The sequence below is a fragment of the Notolabrus celidotus genome, chromosome 1 (assembly GCF_009762535.1).
Source record: "Notolabrus celidotus isolate fNotCel1 chromosome 1, fNotCel1.pri, whole genome shotgun sequence".
NCBI classification, from domain to species: domain Eukaryota; kingdom Metazoa; phylum Chordata; class Actinopteri; order Labriformes; family Labridae; genus Notolabrus; species Notolabrus celidotus.
Window position 1 is genome coordinate 1,954,559 of NC_048272.1, and position 24,542 is coordinate 1,979,100.

At 41.6% G+C, this 24,542-nt stretch overlaps 2 protein-coding genes across 3 annotated transcripts; one reads left to right on the forward strand and one right to left on the reverse strand.

Annotated features, from left to right (window-relative positions):
* The first annotated feature begins 1,182 nt into the window (after positions 1-1,182).
* spcs1 (signal peptidase complex subunit 1) lies at positions 1,183-6,437 on the forward strand. The gene is made up of 4 exons (XM_034687686.1): positions 1,183-1,355; positions 1,871-1,930; positions 2,030-2,116; positions 6,151-6,437. The coding sequence occupies exons 1-4, from the start codon at positions 1,320-1,322 to the stop codon at positions 6,274-6,276; spliced, it is 309 nt and encodes a 102-aa protein (XP_034543577.1). The 5' UTR covers positions 1,183-1,319; the 3' UTR covers positions 6,277-6,437.
* A 371-nt stretch (positions 6,438-6,808) lies between these two features.
* On the reverse strand, positions 6,809-23,680 carry nek4 (NIMA-related kinase 4). Of its 2 annotated transcripts, none has more exons than XM_034687672.1 (16): positions 23,357-23,680; positions 19,383-19,649; positions 19,082-19,279; positions 18,889-18,996; positions 18,627-18,781; positions 17,472-17,610; positions 14,844-15,530; positions 14,707-14,757; positions 12,812-12,952; positions 12,264-12,422; positions 10,650-10,716; positions 10,402-10,514; positions 10,203-10,291; positions 9,888-10,105; positions 9,672-9,805; positions 6,809-7,041 (listed from the first exon to the last, which is right to left on the reverse strand). In XM_034687672.1, exons 1-16 carry the CDS (start codon positions 23,444-23,446, stop codon positions 6,943-6,945), a joined length of 2,715 nt encoding a protein of 904 aa, XP_034543563.1. In that variant the 5' UTR covers positions 23,447-23,680; the 3' UTR covers positions 6,809-6,942. The 2 variants fall into 2 exon arrangements, with proteins under 2 accessions (XP_034543563.1, XP_034543556.1); XM_034687665.1 differs by having other exon boundaries at positions 10,203-10,294.
* Positions 23,681-24,542: the final 862 nt, after the last annotated feature.

Consider the following 24,542-nt stretch of genomic DNA (forward strand, 5'->3'; position numbering starts at 1 on the left):
AGTAAAGTTGTTTTGCATGGAAGTTATCTGTAGCCTGCGTAGTTTTTATAGTGCCATATGTTTTTTAGGTGAGGTAAAATTCAAAATAGTGATCTCACTGTCGAAGCACTGGGATATGGCACCATCTTATGTAATTTTTACAATGCCAAATAAAAAATGTTTAATCAATATTTCAGAATAATTCCCACCAATGTATTTATTTATTTATTTATTGCACATATAAAAGTACAAAACAAACATTGCAAGTTCAATAACACGAGCCAATATATAACAGATAAAATTTAATAATAAAATTAACCATTAACATGTTATGTGCAGGAGGAGCCAAAAAAAACCCTAACAGGCTTGTCGAGTGGCCCTCCATAGATAATAATCAACACAAAGACAAAGTATCAATGTAGAAACAGAATATCTACATACAAAACAAAAAAAACATTAATAAGAGGGATTAATATTTAAAAACTGTTTACTATTTAAAACAATGATGGAATACACACACACACACACCCTGTGGAAGTGGTGGCTGACAGGAGGATTATGGCCAATCTGTCGTCTTTGATGAACATTCCTTTTTTAGATATATATTCTGATAGATTAGATACCTCCTATGTTTTTAAAAGCGTCTTGAGATAACGTTTGTTGTGATTTGGCGCAATACAAATAAAGATTGATTGATTGATATATTGGTGGGATGTGTAAGTTTGAATTATTCTGATCCAAATCTTATCTTATAACTGTTACAAGTGATTGTTTCCTTGATAAAAAAAAACAAGTTACCCCTGGTTAACTTCTAAAAAATAAATAAATATATTAATGAGCCAAAGAGCCAGTCTTTTGAACGGCTCTTTGAAAGGAACGGCTCCTCAAGATCCGGTTCCCTTCAAAGAGCCAGAAATCCCATCCCTACTCTGCACGTAGCAATAGATGCCCTTGCTTATGCCTGATTGTAAAAGTAAATCCGGTTGTCTTTTATGACGAATTTAAACCAGTCAGTGCTTAAATTAACTATTTACAGTTGACGAAGTAGATTTTAAAAACAAAAAGCTGAAAATATTATATTCATAAAGTATAATGGCCAAAATAAGCTTGACTTATGTACAGGCAGTTACTTAGGCAGTCAAGGATTTCCACAAATACAATACCAAGTGTGTGATCACCACGCAGCGCTTTACCCCATCCCTAGTGTGTTTAGAGGTGTAAAGCTGCGCAGCTAATGCTCGCAGGGTCCTCCACAACACGACGTAGCCTTCAAACAGGAAGTCAGTCGTTGTTTGTCGCGTTTTCTTTCAGTCTACTCTTATTCCATTAAAATCGGAAACATGTTGGCTATGTTTAAGAACATTCCTACACACATGGTGAGAAATATTGAGCTTATTTGTTTCAGGTGTTTGTATTAAGCTAACGTTCGTTCGTTAGCTAGGTAGTGTTTTGGTAACAGCTGCGAGCTAACCTACCATCCATCCGCCTAACGGTGCTTTGGTGATTCGCTGTTGTTTCATTGATTCACGTTTTGAATGCAAAGTTTTAAAACGGTGTTTGTTGATAGTTAGATACTTCTGTGACTGGTCTATCAGTTACTGTAGCGTTTTAACATGTTACACACAACGTTATGTTAAGCGAAGCAATCGGGCATCATTTTCCTCCATGTACTAGTGCAGTGGTTCTCAACTGGTCTGGCTTGGGGATCCACCATCACCCCATAGAATTAAGCCGAAGACCCGCGACCCACACTTTTGGGTCGCGACCCACCAGTTGAGAAACACTGTACTAGTGGACATATTGACATCCTCACCCTGAACTGGACTGCTTATTTTCCCCTTGTGTTGACAGTGTGACTATAATCATGACTCCCCCTCTCCTTGTGTTGCAGGATTACAAAGGCCAGAAGCTAGCTGAGCAGATTTTCCAGGGAATAATTCTCATCTCAGCGGTAACTACCCTCAACACATGTAAACCATCTCAAAGACATTATATGGATTGAGTTTTGTTTGGTTCAAATTGACTGATGTCATGTGTGCTGACCTTGCAGATGATTGGATTCGTGTATGGTCTGATCATCGAACAGTTTGGGTGGACGGTGTACATTGTACTGGCTGGTTTTGCAGTGTCCTGTGTGGTAAGTTTGGTTTCCATTATTGTTTTCTTCACCTCTGGGGAAGAAATATAGAAGTTGATAGAATGTGTCCCCATGATCACATTACTGTGCAAGTCTGTTGTTAACTATGGGGCGCCGTTTGTAAAGTTGTGCACACAGAAAGTAACAGCAGCAATTCTCCACATTAAGCACCAAAACGTCACATTTAGAGGAATATTTGTGATCTTCTGCACATTTAATTTTGTGGTGAAAAATATATTAATATAATTTATCTTCCGTAAATTCAACATCAGTTTCCATTGCTATGCGGATGACACCCAGCTCTACCTGTCAACCAAACCCACCTCCTCCCTCCCTGCCACTTCCCTCTCTGCCTGTCTGAATGAAATAAAATCCTGGTTCACTTTCAACTTTCTAAAATTAAACAGTAATAAAACCGAGGTTCTCCTCATGGGCACAAAATCCACCATTTCCAAGCTCAACAGTTTTTCATTTACCATTGACAACTCCTCAGTTTCTCCCTCCCCCCAGGTTAAGAGTCTGGGTGTCATCCTTGACAGCACACGATCATTTCAATCCCACATTAATAATGTCACCCGGTCTGCATATTTCCATCTGCATAACATCAACCGCCTCCGCCCGTCCCTCACACCCAACAGCACTGCCACACTCGTTCACACCCTGGTCACTTCATGCATTGATTACTGTAACTCCCTCCTCTTTGGTCTCCCTCTCAAATCCATCCATAAACTCCAACTGGTCCAGAACTCTAATCCAGAACCCCATCCATTAATCACATCACCCCCGTCCTTCAGCAGCTTCACTGGTTACCGATCAAGACCTGCATCGATTACAAGATCCTGCTCCTCACCTTTTAAGGCCCTCCATAACCTCGCTCCTCCATACCTTTCTGAACTTCTCCACATCAACACACCCAGCCGCTCACTCAGGTCTTCTTCTTCCATTCACCTCACTACACCACCCGCCCGTTTAACCACCATGGGGTCTAGAGCCTTCAGCCGGTCTGCCCCCCCCCATGCCTCTGGAACTCCCTCCCAACAACATCGACTCTCTTTCCATTTTCAAATCACATCTCAAGACACATCTTTTTAAACTGTCATATTCACTCTGATTACACCTCTTCACTGCTCTGTATCTGATCCTGTTCATTTTATTTGTATCTTAATTACACTGTATCATGCCTTGTTGATTTTATCAGCTTAATTTTTAAGTTGTTTTTTAAACTCTGCCCTGTATGGTGACCTTTATAAATAAAATGCATTATTATTATTATTATTATATTATATTAAGTTAAAATTTTGTTAAATCCAAATGCTAAATATAAATCTAAATTTTCAGCGATAAATCTAAATTTTCAGGTTCAGGTTACTTTATTTGTACCCGTAGGTAAACTTGTTTTGCAGCCAGTGAGATGTTAGCTTGATACAAAATTACAAGATAGACTTCAGACAGAACAATCTACTTAATGTGCAAAACATACAAAAAATATCCTAAAAACTAATGTAACACTAAAAATGGTAAAATGAATAGACATGATAAAATGATAAAATGATAAAAGTGCTAAAGGTTCCGTTTAAAAAGCATATCAGAAAACAGTCAACCAATAAAAACGATGGAATCACATGAATAAATAAGACAATCTGGGCTCAAGTCATAAGATTGTAGGCTGACTGTGTGGGAAAATAGAAGCTATTGCTTGTTCAGCTCAGTGATAGCAGCAGGAACAAAGCTTTTCTTGTGACGCTGTGTCCTGCACCTTTGGACTACAAACCGTCGTCCAGAGTGAAGAAGCTGGAAATCACTGTGCAGAGGGTGTGAGGCATAATTTAAAATAGAGGTGGCTATCCGCTGTAACTGATTAGTGTACAGGGATGCTGTGGATGCCTGTGGCTCACCAATCAACTTGCTTGACCATTTAACCTGTTGTTACGGGCCATTCAGTCTCTGTATTGTCGGAGCCAGAGTCTGGTTCGCATTGCCGGCAGTAAGTCGAATTCGTTCCCGGTGGGGGTTGGACTCCGCCAGGGCTGCCCTTTGTCACCGGTTCTGTTCATAACTTTTATGGACAGAATTTCTAGTCGCAGCCAAGTGGCGGGGGGTTTCCGGTTCGGTGGCCTTGGGATTCCATCTCTGCTCTTTGCAGATGATGTCGTCCTACTGGCTCCATCGAGCGGTGACCTCCAGCTCGCGCTGGGACGGTTTGCAGCTGAGTGTGAAGCAGCGGGGATGGGGATCAGCACCTCCAAGTCTGAGGCCATCGTGCTCAGTCGGAAAAGGGTGGCCTGCCCTCTTCGGGTCGGAGGGGAGTCTTTGCCCCAGGCGGAGGAGTTCAAGTATCTCGGGGTCTTGTTCACGAGTGAGGGGAAAAGGGAGCGGGAGATTGACAGACGGATCGGGGCGGCGTCTGCAGTGATGCGGGCACTGTACCGGTCTGTCGTGGTGAAGAGGGAGCTGAGCCAGAAGGCAAAGCTCTCAATTTACCGGTCAATCTACGTTCCGACCCTCACCTATGGTCACGAGCTGTGGGTAGTGACCGAAAGAACGAGATCGCGAATACAGGCGGCCGAAATGAGCTTTCTCCGCAGGGTGGCTGGGCTCAGCCTTAGAGATAGGGTTAGGAGCTCAGACATCCGGGAGAGGCTCAAAGTAGAGCAGCTGCTCCTCCGGATCGAGAGGAGCCAGATGAGGTGGTTCGGGCATCTGGTTAGGATGCCTCCTGGGCGTCTCCCTGGGGAGGTGTTTCGGGCATGTCCGTCTGGGAGGAGGCCACGGGGAAGGCCCAGGACACGCTGGCGAGACTATGTCTCTCAGCTGGCCTGGGAGCGCCTCGGTATCCTCCCAGAAGAGCTGGTGGAAGTGGCCGGGGAGAGGAGTGTCTGGGCTTCTCTGCTGAGACTGCTGCCCCCGCGACCCGGACCCGGATAAGCGGAAGAAGATGGATGGATGGATGGATGACCATTTAACTATCTGGTTTAATGAGTTCCTTTCCTTTTAGAGTGATTTGGCCAAACCATGAGACTAAAGAAAAGGACACAACAGATTCAATAAAAGCATGGTAGAACATGGTCATGATTGTTCCATCAATGTGAAAGAAAGGTAGTTTTCTCAGGCAATGCAGACGCTGGTGAGCCTTTTTACACACTGCTGCACAGTTTTCCTCAAAGTTCAGTTTCATGTCAATGATGGTCCCAAGGTATTTATAAGTTTGCACAGACTCGATAGGCTGACCCTTGATTTGAGTCACTTCACTCATGTGATTACTCCTTCTGAAATCAATAACCATGACTTTGAGCTGAAGGTAAGACTCCTCACACCCCTCAACAAACTGATCAACGACTGGACCGTGGCTGGTTTCATTATCATAGAGCAGACTAACAATGACAGAATCATCTGCATACTTTATAATGGATCTGTTTTCATGTCTGCTCTGACACATATTAGTGTAAAGGATAAACAGTAGAGGTGACAGCACGCACCCTTGTGGAGAACCTGTAGAGGAGCATCTCCGATCAGACAGAGTGTCAATTTCAACGATAAATCTAAATGTTAAATCAAAATGTTAAATGTTGCTCTGCGATCCTAAATATTTCGCTGATATGCAAATTTTCACTGCCGCATATCAGCTAAATATTTAGGATCTCGACGCAACATTTATATTTATATTTAACATTTAGATTTATTTTTAACATTTGGATTTAACAATGATTTTAACTTAATATATTTTTCACAAGAAAATTAAATGTGAAGAAGATCACAAATATTCCTCTAAATGTGATAAAACAAAAAAGTGACTTTTAAAAATTCACTTTACATTTTTATGACGTTTTGGAGCTAAATGTGGAGAAATGTTTCCTTTATTTTCAGTGTGCACAACTTTACAAACGGCGCCCCATAGTTAACATAGGTCATCACCTTCAATGACCATTCAAACTAAATATTGCACAATGCTTTCTCAGTTTTTTAAAGCTTGTACCTCCTGGAGGGCAATAAACAACTTCCAAAAATGTAATAAATTCCTATTTCTTTAACTTTAGATGACGCTTCCTCCATGGCCGATGTACAGACAGAATCCTCTGTCCTGGCAGCCAGCCTTACCAGAGATCTGTGGAGAACCCAGCCAAAAACCTCAGGAAAGCCTCAAGAAGAAGAAGCACAAATAACTCTGAACAACCCCCACCTGCCTGCTTGTTGATACATTCTTTTATATTCAAGTTATTCTGAATTCAGTCTCAGTTCACATCTGAAGCATCTGTGAAGTAACATTTGTTAGTGTTTGAGGGAATACAAAAAATAATAAACATCTGATACTGCATTTTTTAAATTGTGTCTTTCACATGTATTATTAATGCTGTTTTGCCTTGCATGATAAACTGAGGATTGTAAAAGATGATTTTCCTTTCACCTGCTCATGTCAACATCAAGAAAACAAACAAACAAAAAATTATTCATTTATTAGAAAGTTCAAATGTTAATATGCATCTATATTACATCACATTTCATTATTTTATTTGTCAAATACAATATAGCATGAGAAATGAAATCTGGCATCTTCAAAAACAATTACAATTCTGGCTCACATTATGAACAGACTATCAACCACAGACAAATATTGAGTGCTTTAACAACTAAAACTTGCATAGTCATCCAGAAAATAATTACAAACTCAGTTTTCGATAGGTACAAAAAATTACATTATTTCACAAAAGTTGTATATTGAAATGGTGATATGCATACAAGCAGGAGGTAAATTTTGCAAAGCAATGAGGGGCAGGATGGCAATTTAACTCACAACATGTGTAAAAAGGCTCCTTGATGCAGTGCTCTCTCTAAACCTTAAAGGCCATATCCTCAAAGAACTTCAGTTGCCTCACCATCACAGCATAAGTGTGGTACTTTTCATCCCCCATCTGGTCACGAAGGCACAGCTGCAATGAAAGAAGAGAATGACCACTCAGATTATTATTATTAGGGCCCGAGCACTGACACGCAGTGGCGGCGAAGGCCCCATTGAAACCCTAAGGATTTTTCTTTTTATTTGTTACGCCACTTCGAACGCATTTTTGGTAGTGATGGCGAGATGAAGCTTCTTGAAGCATTGAGGCTTTCCATCCAATTGGTTCACTCATGGGCCGAAGGTTCATGGTGCTCCATTTGCTCTACTGCGCCATCAAGTGGACAATAAATGTAAAATAAGAGCAGTGATTATAATGACACCATCCCTTTGGTGTCTGAAGCTTTGAATTGAATAAGTGAATGATGTTTGTGCTGCCAACACATAAATAATGAACTTCTTAATATGGTGTCTGTCTTTATGATTCAATGGTCAAAAGGGAAAGTGGAAACAAATTGGGGATAAGGTTGTGACTGTGCGCTGCCCCTTATATTTCGAATCGCGCACCAACCCTGCAAACTGGTTCCTGAATCAGTCACGTGGTACAGGCGGCTCGCGAGGCTTCGAACGTCATCATTTTCGGCCCCTCCCCTCAATGAAGCAAGCCTCGATACGCGCTTCGCGGAAACGCCCCCTCAAATACTCGACACACGCTTCGAAGCTTCGGCACATCTCTAACATCACTAATTTTTGGACCCCTGAACATGCATGAAAGCACGGATATTTTTGCACACTCCTCAGGCCTGGTGAAAAATTTGCGAATTTATGGGTCTTGCGCAAAAGTTCTCAAAAATGTGCTCACTAGCGCCCCCTAGAGTTTTCAAAAACGCCTCCCAATAGAGGTTATTTTGAGCTACATGCTTGAAAATCAATACGCATATTCATGGCATCAGGACGCACAAAAAAGCCTCTCACACCCATATCCGAAACTTAACAGGAAGAGCGCCACCTAGCTTTGAAAATTTAAAATGGCGCCCAAAGGCGTCCAAATAAGGGTGCATACTTTTGCTATCTCCTGCTAGGGCTTTTTTCCGATTCAGTCCAAACCAAGGGCAACCCATAGTATATAGTAGACACATTGACGATTAAAAATTATAAAAGGAATTCTGTTCAGACAAAAATTGTGGGTGTGGCAGGCGTTCAGGCAGAGCATCAAACGCACATACAGCTTTGAATGTGAAGAATGACGCCCAAATAAGGGTGCATACTTTTGAGAGCTCCTCCTAGGGCTTTTCTCTAATTCAGTCCAAACCAAGGGCAACCTATAGTATATAGTAGACACATTGACGATTAAAAATTATAAAAGGAATTCTGTTCAGACAAAAATTGTGGGCGTGGCAGGCGTTCAGGCGGTGCATCAAACGCACATACAGCTTTGAATGTGAAGAATGACGCCCAAATAAGGGTGCATACTTTTGAGAGCTCCTCCTAGTGTTTTTCTCTAATTCAGTCCAAACAAGGCACATTCTATAGCAGACATATTGACGATCCAAAATTATTAGAGGCATTCTGTTCAGACTAAAATTGTGGGCGTGGCACACTGTCAAGTTTGGAGGTTTTCTTGGCAATCTGCCAAAAACTTGGAACATTTGCACCACCTAAGGCAGTATATACTCTGAGATCTTGCTTTCACATCATGTGGTGGCAAATATCAGGCGACGGTTTACATGTGGCGGTCTATTTGGGCAGGTCCTCAGTTAACACTCACTCTCTCCCTTCACTTGGCAGCAGCAGCACCTCAGTGGTTTGTTTCCAGCTTTCAAGTTACTTTCTGTTTGGTTTTCAATAAAATACAATGAACTAACTTAACCCTTTTGTGTTGTGTCCCTTACTATGTTCGGCATTCGAGCCAGCCGTAACAAGTGAAGCAAACAAGTAAAACTCAACAGGAAAACACTCCAAGATTATCTTGTGCCAGTTAGCCCTAGAAGGTGGTTTTTCACTTATCCATGACAAGAATATATTCCTCCTGGCAGCATATGTAAGAATATTATACAGTCTGCCAGAGCAGGTACCAACAGTAGCATCTTGACATGGATAACCCAGGAGCAGAGAGACAGGATTCATGCACAAAGTCACACCAAGAATTTTTTCCATATCTTGCAAAATGTCACCCCAATATGCTTGAATTTTAGGGCAGAACCAGACACAATGTGTGTAGGTCCCTACTGAAATCTTACATTTTAAACACAGAGGTGAGAGTTGGGGATTCATTTTATGTCTTTGACTGGGAGAGATCTGCAGGCGATGCAGGATTTCAAATTGCAGTAGTCCAGCACGATTACAAACCGATATCTTTCTTGTATGGTTCCATATCACATCCCATTTATCCTCACAAATATTCACTCCAAGTTCATCATCCCATGTTTTTGTAGCAGCTGGAACGTTCAACTCATCAGTCTGGCTTAAGACATTATAGAAATGAGTTATAGATGTTTTAGTTGGACACTGAAGCAGTAGCTGCTCTATGGGTGATGTTGTGGCATTAAAACAGAGAGTGTTTTTTCTGACTATAAAATCTCTGATCTGGAGGTACCTCACTTTGATTATTTGATAAACTAAAGACTGGTAACCCTAATTCTTCTTAAGTGTAACATAAGTAGCTTTGTAAGCTAATTGACTGCACTGTGCAAAGGTAAGTGAAGTGATTTGGTGTGATCTTACTTCTCGTTTGGTGTCATCCTCTTCCTCCATGATTTCCAGGGCCCTGTCCAGCAGCTTCACCCCCAGGCCCTTCACCACATCCGTCCTCAGGTGTTCAATGGCTCTCCTGATCTTGGCTGGACCGGATGTGGAGCCTTTTAGAGACACACAACGGTTACGCACCAAGACACTTCAGAATGGCAGTTTGATCATATAGATTGATAAAAAGTATCTGACCAGTTGGTATTTCACCCAGTGACAGGTTCTCAGCATCCTCTCGAGCCTTCCCGTGAAGCACCAGGGTGTCCCTGTACTTCCTGTTTAGTTTGAATTCTGGGATTGAAGAAGAGCCAAATCTGTCTTTGTCCACCTCACTCATGCTGTCTCCAATATCCATTCTCAAAGTTTGAGTCATCATGTGGACTAAATCCTGCATGTCATTGGATTCAGTCTTCCTGCAGATGAAACAATAATCATGGAAAAAGGCACATTTGTTAACACAGACTTTAGAGGTTATAAATATGAAAGCAAGGTGATAACAGATGTTCTCACCTTTCCCTGCAGTCTCCCTCTAAGCGCTCTGTGGAACTTGTGGATGAGCTGCACTCGTCTTCATCTGACCTTCGCTCCTGCAGCTTATCCTGCTGTGATTAAACACATCCCACTGTCTTAAGAGAGCACTTGAAGCTGACTTCTATTTCAAGTCAACTGTAAAGTCATCAGATAGGAAGTTAGTATGAGGTTTCACTACCTTTCGTTTGGACTCGGTGAGAATGTCAGGAACAGATCTGGAAACTGGGCTGTTGTAGTTCTCATCCTTGGTAGAGGTGACATCATAAGATGCCCTTCTTATAACATTAGCACCTATGGAAGGAGTAGAGATATAATGGGAACAAAGTCAATCACCATTTTTTTCCCCCTTCAATTCAAATCTCCAATAGCTCAAGTTTATCTGAAACCACAATATTGTGGTTCAGTTAAAAAAAAAGCAGGAAATACCTGGTTGACTGGCACTCTCCTGGGACTGTCTAAGCCTTCGTCTTTCTCTAGCAGAGAGAGGACGATCCTGAAAAATATGACATTAATTATGTTGTGATTAATAAGCTGCAGTTGTAGTTTAAAAAGAAAAAGGCACCATACATAAATCAAATCTCAAATTGAGTGTAAAAACTTTAAAAGGATATTTCAGTGTTTTTGAAGTGGGGTCGTATGAGTTACAGTACACTATTGCTCCTGTTAGCCACAATGAGTGCCGGTGAGCGCTTCCCCTTTAATGAGAAAATTCCCAGAGGACCGGCAGGTAAGCTAGGCTACAATTCTCAGCAGACGGGGCCTCCTATTTCACATAATTTTGCTAAAGTTGAGAAAATATGTTCCAGGAACTCATCACGGTGCAAATGCATGCACCAGTAGAAAAAATTGGAGCTCTTCAGTTTGCAGTCAGTCTTTGTTTTGGGACTATTTTCAGACGCACCTCGCAGACCGGTGTTCTTCCGCTGCATGAGCACGGATACACGCCGATCAGCTGTTTGGATCAACAAGCACGTGGCAGGATCAAGTAGCGGTCTCGGTCTTTAGAGTGAATTAAACTCACTTTTCTGCACATTTAAAAGATGGGACGTACCTGTCTTTATCCCAGCTGTTCAAACAAGCAAACCTCCTGTAAGGCAGGGAACTCTGGATGATGAGTGATGCAGACTGGAGCCGTATGTGAGCCGCTGGTATCCTCTGATTCAGAAAGGTCCTGAAGTATTGTTGTCACTAAGTCCCTCTCCTGACAGCAGAAGCTCTCTGGGTTCGTTGGCATGGGCTCACAGTTTACACACCGGCACCACCAGGTAACGTGGGATCTCTCCTGCTCACTCGTTAGCACAGAACTTTCTCCCCTCTCTTCTTCTTCGTTGGTACGTTGGGTCTGCATCTGGAGTTCTTCCTCTGTAAACTCTGGTTCATAGAGGGTTCCTCTTGTGTCCACAGTAAACGGCATGTCATCGTCGCTGTCAGAATCACTCATTTCTGCAGTTTGTAGTTTTTGTTCCTAAAAGTGTTTACTGCTAAAAATGCTACGTGCTTGTTGATCCAAACAGCTGATCGGCGTGTATCCGTGCTCATGCAGCGGAAGAACACCGGTCTGTGAGGTGCGTCTGAAAATAGTGCCAAAACAAAACAAAGGGGGTTTCTGACGGCAAACTGAAGAGCTCCAATTTTTCTCTACTGGTTCATGCATTTGCACCGTGATGAGTTCCTGGACCATATTTTCTTAACTTTAGTGAAATTACATGAAATAGAAGGCCCCGTCTGCAGAGAATTGTAGCCTAGCTTACCTGCCGGTCCTCTGGGAATTTTCTCATTAAAGGGGAAGAGCTCACCGGCACTCATTGTGGCTAACAGGAGCAATAGTGTACTGTAACTCATACGACCCCACTTCAAAAACACTGAAATATCCCTTTAACTTAAACAATCTACATTTTAAAAAACAAATTACAAGATTGCACTAATACTGATATACATAAGTATTTCTCAGCCAGAGCGGACATTCATACAGTATATATATATAACTGTCTTTGCAGTGATGTGTCAACACACAATGTATGAGTGGAGAAACTATCTCACCGATGGTAAGACTCTGTCCTTACTGGAACTCACTGACGAGGACGTTGCATCTCCACTGGCTTTCTTGCTCTCTGTGCTCCTCTTACTCCCCTTCCTCCCCTCTACAGCTGTGCTCACAACAGGAGGTGGAGGTAAAGGTCGAGGAGCAGCAACCCTGGGCTGAAAAAGCCCAAAAAAAGATAACTTACATGGAAGTATTAAGAGAGATCTGACTGTGTTTGTGTTGTTTTAAGTCTCATATATCTACAGTACAACAGTGAAATGTGGTTAGCAAAGTGGATATTTCCTACTAGCAATTTTTTCTAATGTTTGCTGTATTGACCCCTTAAACAAATTCAAGAGCATCCTAAGATGTTTCTATTTTGATAGAAAGTCCAGATTTGTATTCATATTTCCTATAATTACAGATACAAATATTTGCTCCTACTCCAATTCTATTTGTATAGCACATAAAGTCAACATACTTACAGCAAGGCCCATCATTATCCACCATAAGCAAGCACTTTTTGCAGCAGTGACAAAGAAAAACTCTGTAGATGTCACCTCACCTTGTCCTGCTCTCCGTGTGTCGGTCTCCCTCTGTGCGGCTGAGATACAGAAGGTTCTGGTGGAAAGGGCAGGGGACATTGGCGTGGAGTGGCCATAACCGGCTCGCCAACTGGTAGCAATGGTTCTTCTTGTACAGGCTCCTGAACCAACACATTGACACTTTTCACACAAAAATCTTCCCAACAATATAAAAAAAACCTCCTGTGTGTTGTGACAGTGGATGTAAGCGGGGAACAAAGGGGTGTAATTCTAGTAAGAGTTCACAGAGTTTTTTCTCCTCTCTGGAACTAAGATCATTCTGGTCTTCTTTTTATGAGAAATTATCAAAAGTTTTTTTTGTAAACCTGTACATCCCAGCCCCTTAATCTCAATCTTCTGTTCTGTGCACCTCCATCATTGTCTGGTTTGGATCTGCAACCAAACTAGACAAACACAGACTGCAACGGATTATGAGGGCTGCATAAAAAATCAGCAATGTCGACCTGCCCCCTATCCAGGACTTGTACCGGTCCCGGACCAGGAAACGGGCAGGTTGCATCACCGCTGACCCCTCACACCCTGGACACAAATTCTTCAAACTCCTCCCCTCCTGCAGGCGCTACAGATCACTGTGCGCCAAAACAACCCGCCATAAGAACAGTTTCTTCCCCCAGGCTGTCACTCTGATGAACACTAAACCATAACAGTGTCATACCTGTCAGATCAATACTCTCTGTAAATATACAATGCAACAATTCTCCAAGCAGAATTCCATATTTTTATTTATTTTATTATTTAACTACTATTTTCATAATGTAAAAACTACCTCTGCTACTCACCACTGCACTATTATCATATTATTTTAGTCTGTACATATTAGTCATGCCTATTTGTTGTTCTTTGTATTTATAGCTGATGTTATTGTTATTATATTTTTATTTTTATTTGTATGTCTTATTCTTATGCCTTGTACATAGAGAGCACAGTTTACCAAAGTCAAATTCCTTGTGTGTTCAAGCATACTTGGCCAATAAAGCTGATTCTGACTCTGATTCTGATTCTGATTCTGATCTTCGGTGTCCCTGAGGACTTAACTTGCTTTTCTATTAGGGAAAGAAATATCATTGCTTTTGCCTCTCTTGTGGCCCGCAGATGCATTCTTCTACAATGGAAGGATCCTAAACCGCCATCAGGTGATTGATTGGTGTTTTCCCAGGTTTACTCCGGCTGTAGATAGCAGCTTTTCTTCGCTCTTTTTTAAGAACACATTATGTATTGATTACCATCAGGACATAAAGATCATTTTAACCAGTATAACAAAAAGTGGATCTAAATCTGAACACCAACCCCAGCTTTAAGATGAACCTTATGTCTCCGGGTTGCAGCCAAACAATGACACAACTTAAGTTACAAACTAACTAGTTTCAATGTATGGTTTAGGGTGGACTTTACACCCTAACTTAGGACACAACTTACACACAGCTGGTGCAACAGGCTGCTGGGGTCCTTCTCTTGAGGACTAATGTGGTGTATGTTTCGTGGGCCAAGTTGTGGAAATTCATTTCAAGCTTTTGTTTGTAAGAAATCATTTTTATTTTATCTATTTATTTATGTATTTATTATTATTATTATTTGTTTTGTTTGTTTTTGGGGGTTTTTGGTTTTTTTTTTCATTTTCATATCTTCTTTCTGATCCATGTGTCCTTCCTGCTTTCTTATTTTTAAGATAACATTCAAAACACATTAGATTGGACTCTAGTGGTTGTCATTGTATGACGTGTTCTTGTTTGTCTGTAAAAAATATAAAACTGGGTAACATGCACTTTTTGATTGATGTATACAGCAGAGAAACCTAATAAAAATATAGTTTAAAAAAGAGTTCACAGTTAGTGAGTGCAAGTGTTGATATTCTTACCAAGATGGGAGGGAATGGCTCTAACAGCTTTTCAGTAGACTCTAGGTGTTCCTGTAAACACATAAAAGAACATATATTAATGAACATAGAAAAATATAAAACAACACAAATACTGATCTGGATCTAAGAGCACTTACTTGAATGTCTGCGGTATGGTTCTGTGTCTGAGCTCCCCTGGGAAGCATAACAGTGTCACTTTTATTGTCTTTAATCATCTCCACAGTCATTCTAGTGTTTTCCATGTTTGATTTTTGCGCCACTCTCCTCTGAGGGTAACAAAGAGCAGCTTCTTTCCCCACTTCAACCTTTGGGTTCTGCATGTCAGCCTCCTTGAGCAACTCCATCGTATCATCCTTGTCATCCACTGGTGACGTTTTCCTTTCTGCACCCACAGAGATCGTTTCCCCAGAGTTTGATTTGTCCTCTGAGTGAATGTCTGACAACTCACTAGAGGACCTCCTCTCTCCTCCTCCCTTACTGCCTACACCCGATACAGACTTCAGTGGGGGCTTCAGAGGGGATGGAAGAGGAGAAGGATCTGGTTTCCCTCTTGCCTTGTGTTCATTGTGCACGCTGTGAGTCACAGGCTCATTACCTGTTTGATGATGTGACGCTACTGATTGAGGCCCCTGTGCCTTTCTCCTTACCAGACCCTCTTCTTCCGGCTGTTCGATATCAATGTCAATGTTGCTGACTGTTGCCGTTAATACAATGCTGGATTTAAGAGCATCAGGTGAGGGGGGTTTGGGTGGCTGAGGTGAGTGGACTGGGGTGCAGTCTGGGACGCCGTTCTGCACTTTATGTTGTCGAGATTTTTCTTCTTTCTGAGGATGAAAGGAACAAAATGAAAACCTTAAGAAAATTAAAGTTAAGAAGCTTCAACTGCAACAATAATCTCCACAGTCGACTGGACTACTTTCACAATTTTGATTACCAAGATAAATCTACACACACATATTCAGGATAAATATCAAGTAATAACAGCAACTCAGGAATAATAGAATAGAATTTAACCAGGTGAGTTAATTGAGAACCAACTCTCATTTGCAATAACGACCTGGGCGAGAAGGCAACACAGGTGGCATGACAATATATAAAAGACAAAACAAAAAACAGAGAGGACATACAGAGAAACCTAGAGACAGAACAATACAACACAAAAATATGACAGCAGTGAACAAATTAAAAGCAATTTAAAAGCAAGTGCAGTGATGTTGAGTTATGGGATGTAATACGTTTTTGAAAGTGGCGAGTGGAATGAGAGAGCTCAGCTTTAGGGATTGTTGAAGGTGATTCCAGTCATTTACAGAGGAACACTGGAAGGAGGTGCATCCAAAGGAGGTCCGGGCTTTGGGTGTGATGAGGTTGATAAAGCTACTTGAGCGCAGGCTACGGTTTGTGCTGTGAAGTTTGATTAGTGACTGTAGATATAACAGGGTTTTACCAGTGAGGGATTTGTAAATGAATAGAAACCAGTGTGTCAGTTCACTGGCCCTCACTCCACTCTTGCAGACAAACACACTGGAAGGAGGTGCAACCACAAGAAAGAAAGAAAGAAAGAAAGAAAGGTACTTTATTGATCCCCAGGGGGGAAATTCAATTTTCACTCATGCTATTTTGGACATGCTACACATACAGTTTTTTTGGGATATACATATAAATGCACACACATGCAGTGAACATGCTTAGGGAGAGATGTCAGAGTGAGGATACTGCCGTCAACCAGCACACCCAGAAGAGTTGGGGGTTTGGTGCTTTGCTCAAGGGCACCTCGGCAGTGCCCAGGCAAGTGAACCAGCACCTCTCCAGCCACCAGTCCACTTGCCAAACTTCGTCCATACCGGGACTCGAACCGGCAACCCTTTGGTTCCCAAGCCAAGTCCCTATGGGCTGAGCTACTGCCGCCCAAAAGGAGGTTGATAAAGCTACTTGAGCGTAGGCTACAGTTTGTGCTGTGAAGTTTGATTAGTGACTGTAGATATAAGGGGGTTTTACCAGTGAGGGATTTGTAAATGAATAGAAACCAGTGTGTTTGTCTGCAAGAGTGGAGTGAGGGCCACTCTTGCAGACAAACACCTGGAAGGAGGTGCGACCACAAGAAAGAAAGAAAGAAAGAAAGAAAGAAAGAAAGAAAGAAAGAAAGAAAGAAAGAAAGAAAGAAAGAAAGAAAGAAAGAAAGAAAGAAAGAAAGGTACTTTATTGATCCCCAGGGGGGAAATTCAATTTTCACTTATGCTATTTTGGACATGCTACACATACAGTTTTTTTGGTATATAAATATAAATGCACACACATGCAGTGAACATGCTTAGGGGGAGATGTCAGAGTGAGGATACTGCCGTCAACCAGCGCACCCAGAGGAGTTGGGGGTTTGGTGCTTTGCTCAAGGGCACCTCGGCAGTGCCCAGGCAAGTGAACCAGCACCTCTCCAGCCACCAGTCCACTTGCCAAACTTCATCCATACCGGGACTCGAACCGGCGACCCTTCGGTTCCCAAGCCAAAGTCCCCATGGACTGAGCTACTGCCGCCCAAATGGAGGTTGATAAAGCTACTTGAGCGCAGGCTACAGTTTGTGCTGTGAAGTTTGATTAGTGACTGTAGATATAAGGGGGTTTTACCAGTGAGGGATTTGTAAATGAATAGAAACCAGTGTGTTTGTTTGCAAGAGTGGAGTGAGGGCCAGTTCACTGGCAGACAAACACACTGGCAGACAAACACACTCCCAGTATTTTGCAACCCTGCTCTCTATCCTCTAGTCACTCACCCGTTTCACCCTGGTTTGCGCTCCATGCTGGGGACTTTTCTCAGGTTTTGGCTGAGATGACATCACAGGGGGTGATACGCTGTTACCCTTACAATCTCCAACGCCACCCACAGCTTTCTTTCTTGACTTGGCAGTTTTTCTGGTTGGAACAAGAATACACAAAAACATCTCAGAAAATGAGACTCACTCAACTTAACAGGATAGTAATGAGTCTACACACCCATGGAAAATGGTTAGAATAAAAGTATACAGAAGGGAGAGTAAACAGAAAACATTGGTGAGGTTTCAACATCAAATAAATGGCTTTAAAGGTAACACATTATGCTCTTTTTCATCAAAATATATTGGTCTAAGAGGTCCCCAAAACATGTCTTTGAAGTTTATGCTCAAATAAAACACTTTGAAATCAGATTTTGGTCTGCCTGTAAACCCCTCTTTTTCAGCCCTGCTCAGAACAGGCTGTTTTCTGTGTCTGTGGCTTTAAATGAGAATGAGCTCTCTGACCACGCCCCCTCAGGAAGTGGATGTGCCCTCGGCTGTCCAGCATGTTGATCTAATGTTTACATGTTGGCTGCTCACAGACCCGTGTTACTTCAACCCTCTGAATCTGATCCAGAATCTGATCCTGACGGAGAGGCGCCTGCAGCAGGACCTTTCTGAACCATTGGTCACAGATTTAGTGTTTCTTGCTGTTTTATTTGTCAGTATGTCGACGTGTGTCTTGGTACACAGCTACAATAACATGTAGCTATGTGGCTATGCTAACTAGCGCTAGCACTTTTTCCATGATAAATAAAAATCATCCACTAGATCTTCAAATCTGCAGACGTGGGGAGTAAAACCGACCTTTGTGTTTATTAAGACAGCCTACAACTAGCATGCCCCCCTCCTAAGCTCCTTGTTAGCACACATGTGTGCAGGTAATGAAAAACAGAGGAGGGGTTGAAACGGCTCGTTTCAGCACACATTTACAGAAAGGTGGAGGAATCAGAACAGGGGCAGAATGGATTCTTTTCATTTTCAGGGGGGGTTTGTAGACATGCCAGGGACACATATTTCCGGTAGAGAACCATTCAAAAGTTGATTTTGCATGATATGTCACCTTTAAAGAAGTTACAGATAACAATAGAGAGGTCTGATGACAGAGCTACATACTCTTTAGTAGCCTCGAGAAACATGGCAATTTGTTTCTTGATGTAGGGTTGCCGCAGAATCAGTTTGACATCAGGCCTGTCTTCAGGTCTCTTACACAGCATGCTCTTGATTATCTCCCCCAGCTGGGGATCATACCTGCTGGGCATCTGTGGCAGCTGATGAGGAAACCAGAGAACAATCTTATAAATCATTCTGAGACCATATATTAGCCATATATCAGCCTGACTAATATGGTTGTAGCTTGGAAAGAGATGAAGCCTACCTTTCCTTCCACAATGCGATAGACCAGTGAGTTCATGTCCTTGGCATTAAAAGCATGCTTCAGAGTGGACATTTCATACACACAGCAGCCCAGGGCCCAAACATCTGACTGTAGAAATAAAAGAAAGAAGTGTAAGGCCATTATTATGATCATTTATAAATAACCTACACAGATGCAGAGGGATCTGATTTACCTTGTAGTTATAAGGTTTATTAGAGAAGAGCTCTGGACTCATGTAGTATGGAGTTCCTATGAGTGTGCTGGCCATATCATTCTGGTTTTCCAATACTCGTGCGATTCCCAGGTCACCGACTTTGATGATGTTGGTCTTTGTCAGAAAGATGTTCTGTGTTTTAAGGTCCCGGTGAAGAATGTTTCTCTCGTGCAAGTACTGCAAAAAAAAAGTGTTGTTGGATGCTTTCAATTTAGGAAGAAACAAATTATGTTTGATCATCATCAATCATCTGGCCTTCACGTTCAATCTTTCACCATACCTGGAGCGCCATGGCTATCTGAACGAACCACTCCACCACCTGCCTCTCAGGTAAGAGTTCCCCCTTTTGCTGTTTGAGTCGATGATAAAGGTCGCCGCCTTCACAGTAGCCCATCGCAATGTACAGCTGGCAGTCGTCTCCTTCCCACGACTCTCTGTACGTCACGATGTTAGGGTGTCGAAGCCGGGACAGAAGCTGCGCCTCCTGCTCTGCGGCTCGACGTTCACGCTTGGAGGAGGTGGTTAAGTTTAACTTCTTAATAACATACTGTCAAAAAAAAAAAAGAGGGGACATGTAATCAATCAGTGTGAATTACAATCCAGACAAATATGCAGTGTTTGTTAATCTGTATCGGTGAGCATGGACACTTCAGAAAGAAAGATGCTAGAAATCAAACATGTCAATGTGAAGGAACTGAAGTGGTTCAAGCAGGATGAAATAAACTTAGGTTAAATCAATTTCAGTGGTGGACAAAGTTCACAGCTTCATTACTTAAAGGTGACATATCATGCAAAATGGACTTTTTAATGGTTCTCTACCTGAAATATGTGTCCCTGTCAACAAACCCCCCCGAGAATGAAAAGAATCCATTCTGCCCCTGTTCTGATTTCTCCACCTTTCTGTAAATGTGTGCTGAAACCAGCCGTTTCAGACTTCCGTGATTTTGTTACGTAACAACAATATCCGGTCTGTCACGGAGTCAGAGCTCGGAGCTTGTTCAGCCCATAGACTGTATAAAATACAACTCAACCCCTCCTCCGTTTTTCATTCCCTGCACAAATGTGTGGTAACAAGGAGCTTAGGAGGGAGGCATGCTAGTTGTAGGCTGTCTTAATAAACACAAAGGTCGGTTTTACTCCCCACGTCTGCAGATTTGAAGATCTAGTGGATGATTTTTATTTATCATTGATAAGTGCTAGCGCTAGTTAGCATAGCTACATGTCGTAGCTGTAGCTGTGTACCAAGACACACGTCTACATACTGACAAATAAAACAACAAGAAACACAGAATCTGTGACCAATCCTTCAGAAAAGGTCCAGCTGCCTTTCTGGCAGAGGTCGGTTTTACTCCCCACGTCTGCAGATTTGAAGATCTAGTGTATGATTTTTATTTATCATGGATAAGTGCTAGCGCTAGTTAGCATAGCCACATAGCTACATGTTCGTAGCTGTGTACCAAGACACACGTCTACATACTGATAAATGAAACAAGAAACACTAAATCTGTGACCAATCCTTCAGGAAGGTCCTGCTACAGGCGCCTCTCCGTCAGGATCAGATTCAGAGGGTTGAAGTAACGTGATCTGTGAGCAGCCGTGTATATTCTGCCAACATGTAAACATTAGATCAACGTGCTGGAGAGCTGAGGCACATCCACTTCCTGAGGGGGCGTGGTCAGAGAGAAAACAGAGTGTTCTGAGGAGGACTGAAGAAGAGGGCTTTTCAGGCAGACCAAAATCTGATTTCAAAGTGTTTTTTTGAGCATAAACTTTAAAGACATGTTTTGGGGACCTCTTAGACCAATATATATTGATGAAAAAAGCGTGATATGTCACCTTTAAGTCAAAGTATAGATCATCCAGGTCAAAATATTACTCCAATGCAAGTTAAAGTTGCTCTGTCAGATTAATACTTGAGTTAAAGTACTTGAGTACTTGCTTTTAAAAATACTTAGGTATTCCAAATACTTTTAAAAATGTCTCAAAATGTTGTATTTTCACAATACATAAGTGCAGTCAAGAATACATAAGAGCAGAGTTAAAGGACATGTGTCATTCTTCATTTCAAAAACCTCTAACACAGGCTGAAGATATGGACATGGGTGCTCAGGTGGAGAATTATAGCCATCATTACCACCTTCTAAATGAGCTGCCTGATCTGAGTGAAATTTGCTCTGTGTTTGCTCCACATTCAACCGTGGAGAACTACACAAACACATTTTACTGTCTTAGGGATCAGATTTCAGAAAAGAAGAGGAAATTCATGAGCTGACTTCTTTTTTTTTTTTTTTTAAAGATGACAAGCCGGAATGAAAACAAGCCAAAATGAAATAAGAGCAACAAGCCTATATTCACTTGTGCAATATTTCTAAAAGATCAGGTGAGCAGGAAGGCCAGTTCATGAGGCGATCCTCTTTTGTATTTTCCTGCATGGAGGAAAAGACATTCAGCTAAAGTGAAAAAGATGCTAGTGTTCATGCATGAGCACAATGCACCGTCACATGCATAACGTTATTCCCAGGACAGGATGGCATCTCAGGGCTTTAAAGAGGATCGCCTCATGAACTGGCCTGCCTGCTCACCTGATCTCAACCCGACTGAGAACTTGTGGTCAATACTGAAGAAGATAATTTACAGTGATGGCAAGAAATACAGCTCAAAGAGCCTCTTTGGAAAGCCATACAAGGTACAGCTCACAGTGTCAGCAGAGAAGTCATCAGAAACCTCACTAAATCAGTTTACAGTGACCTCTGACCCTCACTGAAAGAAAAGGAGGTTATATTGGACGTTTAAGAAAAACTTTAGATTTGAAATGTTTCAAAGACATTAACAGTTTTATTTTGTATACAAATGTAAAGAAAAATGTTGTTTTTGTTGAAGTTTGAATACAGTTGTAGTAAATATTATTATTTTCAATCAATAGAACGTTTAAAATGGTGCCTAGTTTTTAATTCTCACAAGTTATATGCTCTTATCACCAATTTGCATAATAACTTGGCACGCTCATTTCTGCAGATTCTGCATTTATTTGAAAATACAGCCAACGTACAAAAGAGGATCGCCTCATGAACTGGCCTTCCTGCTCACCTGATCTCAAACAGACTGAGAACTTGTGGTCAATAATAAAGGAGATAATTTACAGTAATCCAAAAGAGAGATCCTCTTTTATATTTTCCTGCATGGAGGAAAAGACATTCAGCTAAAGTGAAAAAGATGCTAGTGTTCTTGCATGAGCACAATGCACCGTCACATGCCTCACGTTATTCTCAGGACAGGATGGCATCTCAGGGCTTTAAAGAGGATCGCCTCATGAACTGGCCTGCCTGCTCACCTGATTCCAACCCGACTGAGAACTTGTGGTCAATAATAAAGGATATAATTTACAGTAATGGCAAGAAAAACAGCTCAAAAGAGCCTCTTTGGAAAGCAATACAAGGTACAGCTCACAGTGTCAGCAGAGAAGTCATCAGAAACCTCACTAAATCAGTTTACAGTGACCTCTGACCCTCACTGAAAGAAAAGGAGGTTATATTGGACATTTGAGAACGATTTAGATTTGAAATGTTTTAAAGACATTAACAGTTTTATTTTGTACACAAATGTAAAGAAAACTGTTGTTTTTGTTGAAGTTTGAATACAGTTGTAGTAAATATCATTGTTTTTAATCAACAGAACGTTTAAAATGGTGCCTAGTTTTTAATTCTCACAAGTTATATGCTCTTATCACCAACTTGCATAATAACTTGGCACGCTCATTTCTGCAGATTCTGCATTGACTTAAAAATACAGCCGAAAAACATAATTTTAACCACACAGTTGAAGAAATATATTCACTATCTGACTTCTTGACAAATTTGAAAACGACTGTTAACATAGTTTTTAACATATATTCACAAAAATACTCACGTGCCTTATAATTGTGCACGCAGTGTATATGAAGATTTGACTTGTGGGAGTGCATTTGTATAAGGACAGATAATAGTGAATAGAGGGGGAGGATTAGATAAGATTTAACTTCTTCCTACTCCTTTTCTCACAAGTAAAGTAAATTGTTTCACTGCTTGTTAATATTCATTTTGTTTCTGTTGTATAACTCTTCCTTCTTTTCTACTTGCATGCTTTTATTTTGTATTTTTGGCTAACTTTAAGCTAGCTAAGTCAGGAGGGACATCATTGTTATGATAGAAGTTCATGCAGCCACACACTTACTAACACAATACGTTGCTTTATTAAACATTCTTTTTAGAGTCTCACCTGTTTTCGGTCTGTTCTGTGTTTCACCAAGTTCACCTCTCCGTAGCTTCCTTTCCCAACGACCCTGATGAAAATATAATTATCCATCATCCTCCAGCAGCTCTCTTACTGTACGACCATAAACCCTGAGACAATGTGACGTTACACGACATCCTCAGCCACAGTAAAGGTTTTAACACGTCCCATAGAAACGCTCCAGAAACGACAGAAACACATGAAGTCTGTTTGAAAACTTTGCTCCAGAGAAAAGATTTTCAAAACGCAGGAAATTAGCTGCAGTCGATAGTTTTTCGTCACTAGGCAACTGGCAGCTCACAGCCGACGACGATGAGAGGGTCCAAGAGGAGTCCAAACACAGGCCAGGCCAGACCACAGCGCCACTTAGCGGATGCGCCGGGTACTGCAGTGTATTAACTGGGACGATAATAAGCTACAGTGAGTTTCAGGGCTGTAACTACCATTGAGGACACCGAGGTCATGTCCTCTGTATTTTTAACAAAGAAAAGTGAGGAGTGAGAAGTCAAGTGCTGCCCACAGTTCCCCACCCAGGACAGGATTATCCTTGTACCATATACTGTACACACACACTGATGTTAAACAAACAATACTGTCCTCATCCAGTTCAAACAATGTAATGACCATAGAGGTTTTCTGTGGCAATCATAATGGAACTCATATAGCCTAAATTTAACAACAACTGTAAGAGTAATAGGATCATTGCATAACCTACATTTTACTTTTACTCTTGTGCTGTTGTGTCACTATTTAGTATTTGAATGATTTAAATGTGTCTCAATGTTGATATGAAGGAGGTGTATTTTATTTAACTTCATGATCCTCCTTACTATTTAGCAGGAGAGACAAGTGAGGACAGACAGGGACAGACAGAGGATGGAGGAATGGAAAGAGAACAGCGTGGAGGCAGAAGAGAGAAAGGGAGAGACACAGAAAAGGAGGCTGAGGGAAAGAGTGAAGCAGACTCAGAGGGACAAGAGAGGGAGAGCAGCACTGAGGGAGACAAAGATGGAAGAGAGATGACAGAAGAGGGGAGAGTCTGTCTACATGAATTGGATCCTGCCAGATACAGAAATAAAAAGCTAAATGATGAGGAGAAGGACAGGCTTCTGAACAACAAGTGGATTAATCAAAGTTACCCCCAAAGAAAGTAATACAGCAATAAATGGGA